General features: G+C 36.8%; 1 protein-coding gene across 1 annotated transcript; it reads left to right on the top strand.

Moving 5' to 3' along the window:
• Window positions 1-969: 969 nt before the first annotated feature.
• Window positions 970-1,411, top strand: BX661DRAFT_189204 (uncharacterized protein). The gene has a single exon (XM_051537539.1). It carries the CDS (start codon window positions 1,021-1,023, stop codon window positions 1,303-1,305), a length of 285 nt encoding a protein of 94 aa, XP_051388714.1. The 5' UTR covers window positions 970-1,020; the 3' UTR covers window positions 1,306-1,411.
• Window positions 1,412-2,589: the final 1,178 nt, after the last annotated feature.

Here is a 2,589-nt window from a genome sequence, read left to right on the forward strand (position 1 = left end):
AAAGGGTAGATTGTGGGTGTGGATTGCTGGCCCGTATGTTTGAATTATGCCCAGGAGGGATATGGCGAGGAAGGAGGTGAACCCGGAGTAGAGCGACCAGATGAGCACCGGTGGTGCTGGGATTGGTTCGCTTTGGTACTGGGCTCCGCGCATACGGTTGAGATAGGATTTGGGTGAGTCTGGGAAAGAAAAGTGCCGCTGGTTGGGTTTTCCCGGCAGCGCTCGTATCCATTGGATAAATTGTTTTATCAAATATGACATTGTGAGTAATAACAAAAAATATATAAAAATAACAGTTTGAAAAAGAAGAAGAAAAATGGAAACTGAATCCAGAAATGTAACAGGGTTGTTTCGAGTCTTTTTGTTTCGATTTGTTCTATTTGGATCCTGCATTTTACTTTTTTTTTCTTTTTCTTCATTCATTCATTCTTGTATTCATCCCCTCCCCAACTCTCTTACATTAATTGACAAAAATGATTTTTACCTATGCGCATAGGCAAACCAATGCATATGAAAGTCCTATTGTGGTAATCACAGATATTTTCTCTCCCTTAAATAATTTTATATACCATGGACCACCAAAAAAAAATTAACAAGATGTTGATCAACGGGAAATTGGCAAATCTTCGCTTCATTCCGTTGTGAGCTATTTATCTTTTTTCAGTGAGTTTATTTATCGTGAGAATACATGATCAGCAAGTGGCTCCTATTTAAAAATTACTCCGCGCATCAGTTGCTTCTTCATTCGCGCATGCAGGAAAAAAAACCTAGCCACACATGCATTTGAATGTCAAATATTTACATAGAAACTGATATAACTTTACATAAAAAGCAAATGAGTTTTTTATAATTTAATATATGGCATGTTTTTCTGTTTATGAAATTCAACTCACTTTCACCCTCTATCCTTTCTTTCCCCCTTTTTTGTTAACTTTAAATTTACCCTATTTTATAACAGCATTAACAAAACACACCCTATTTTCACACATAATATAAAAAGTACTAAACAAATAACATAAAATGAAAATATCCTATATCCCTATTATTCTGTCCATCAGCGCTGCGCTCACACATGCACACTACAAATGCACAACCGACGAGGCCTTTGATGTTTTGTTCAATGATATTACTGCGGATTTGCTTGCCGAGCATATACTTGATTATCTGAAAAAGGGTTCTGTCCAGTGGCGCAATGATATAGATCAGGTTGATCCCAGGAAGTCTGCCGTTGCACTTATTCTACGCTATAGAGCAATGCTTGAAAAACTGCCGGTTGCCATCGCTTCAAGGTTTCCGAGAATCTAAATAGTAATATATTTTTTGGGTGTATTTTCCAAAAAACAATATCATTAAACCATTTCAATTAAATAGTTAGTAATAAATATCAATTATAATAATATATTAATACTTGTTAATTTTGGAATGTAATAGTGTTATAATAAGAGGGAATGTGTAGAGCACTACAATATAATGTTAGTGTGACATCAGAAATGGGGGCCAAGGCACGTGACAGCGCAGACGTGTAAAATATGTTTATGATATTTTACGCGTACGGCGAATTCTGAATAGTGAGCTCTTCAGCTCTTTCCGTAGTCTCATTTCTATTAATATATATTATAGCTAGTCCAAATCGCATTACAGTTAGAGAGTGGGGCGTCAGTTTATAGAGGTTTCTATTATCAATGGAATCAAAAGTAGAACTAGGGCCGACCTCATCTTATATATATGCCTCGTTGCCTTTATTGTGCACTTCACCGATTGTACACTCCGTTGGCAAGAACTGGTTCTTCTGCGAGCAAACCGGTGTCTTGGCAAGTCAATGTTATGGTCTTCACATGCGTGCATCCATGCATATACATTATGAAGTGGGGGGGCATATCAGGGTGTCATTATTATGTCTCCTGACTTGATCCTACATGGTGCCATCTATGCCCTGTCAATCGGAATGTTGATGAAACCTCGTTCCACGATTCTCAACCTCGATATCCACTTCCATATCATCAAACTGCTTAACAATAGTACTTATATTATATTCAATACAAGCTTATTTCCAAATGATTTTTGGCATCTTTTGCAGATGGGCTGCCATTGAGCAATAGGTGGCTTGGGTTTAGTGGCTTTGATCAAATAAATTTAAAAAATATTCTTTAGAATATATGCACCATGCACCCGCAAGAAGCCCCTCCACTAGCTCATCTTTAACTTCCAACCCCCACCCACACCCGCATTTTATTTTTATTTTAGCCACTTGCATGGAATATACAAAAACCGGTTTAGAATATACTTGGCAATGCCCAGCGGGATTCAACAAACCATATTGAGAAATGGAACCAAACGCAATAATAAACATAAAAAATGTTTTATAAACAAAACCTGCTCAATTTTTTAATAAGTAAAACCACTAACCATTACTTCATCTATCTACCAATCTCAATCTCAATCTCAATTGTTTTATACTAAAAATACCAATCTCTAGTTATCAAATTTTTTTTTTACAAAAATGAAGTATTACCAAAATTACATTTGCTCTTCTCGGCCTTATTGCCTTCTCCTTTGCCCACCAGGGATGTAGTATCGACGCTGCTCTCG

The sequence above is a fragment of the Kickxella alabastrina genome (genome assembly GCF_025024165.1).
Source record: "Kickxella alabastrina strain RSA 675 chromosome Unknown BX661scaffold_37, whole genome shotgun sequence".
Classification (NCBI taxonomy): Eukaryota; Fungi; Kickxellomycota; class Kickxellomycetes; order Kickxellales; family Kickxellaceae; genus Kickxella; species Kickxella alabastrina.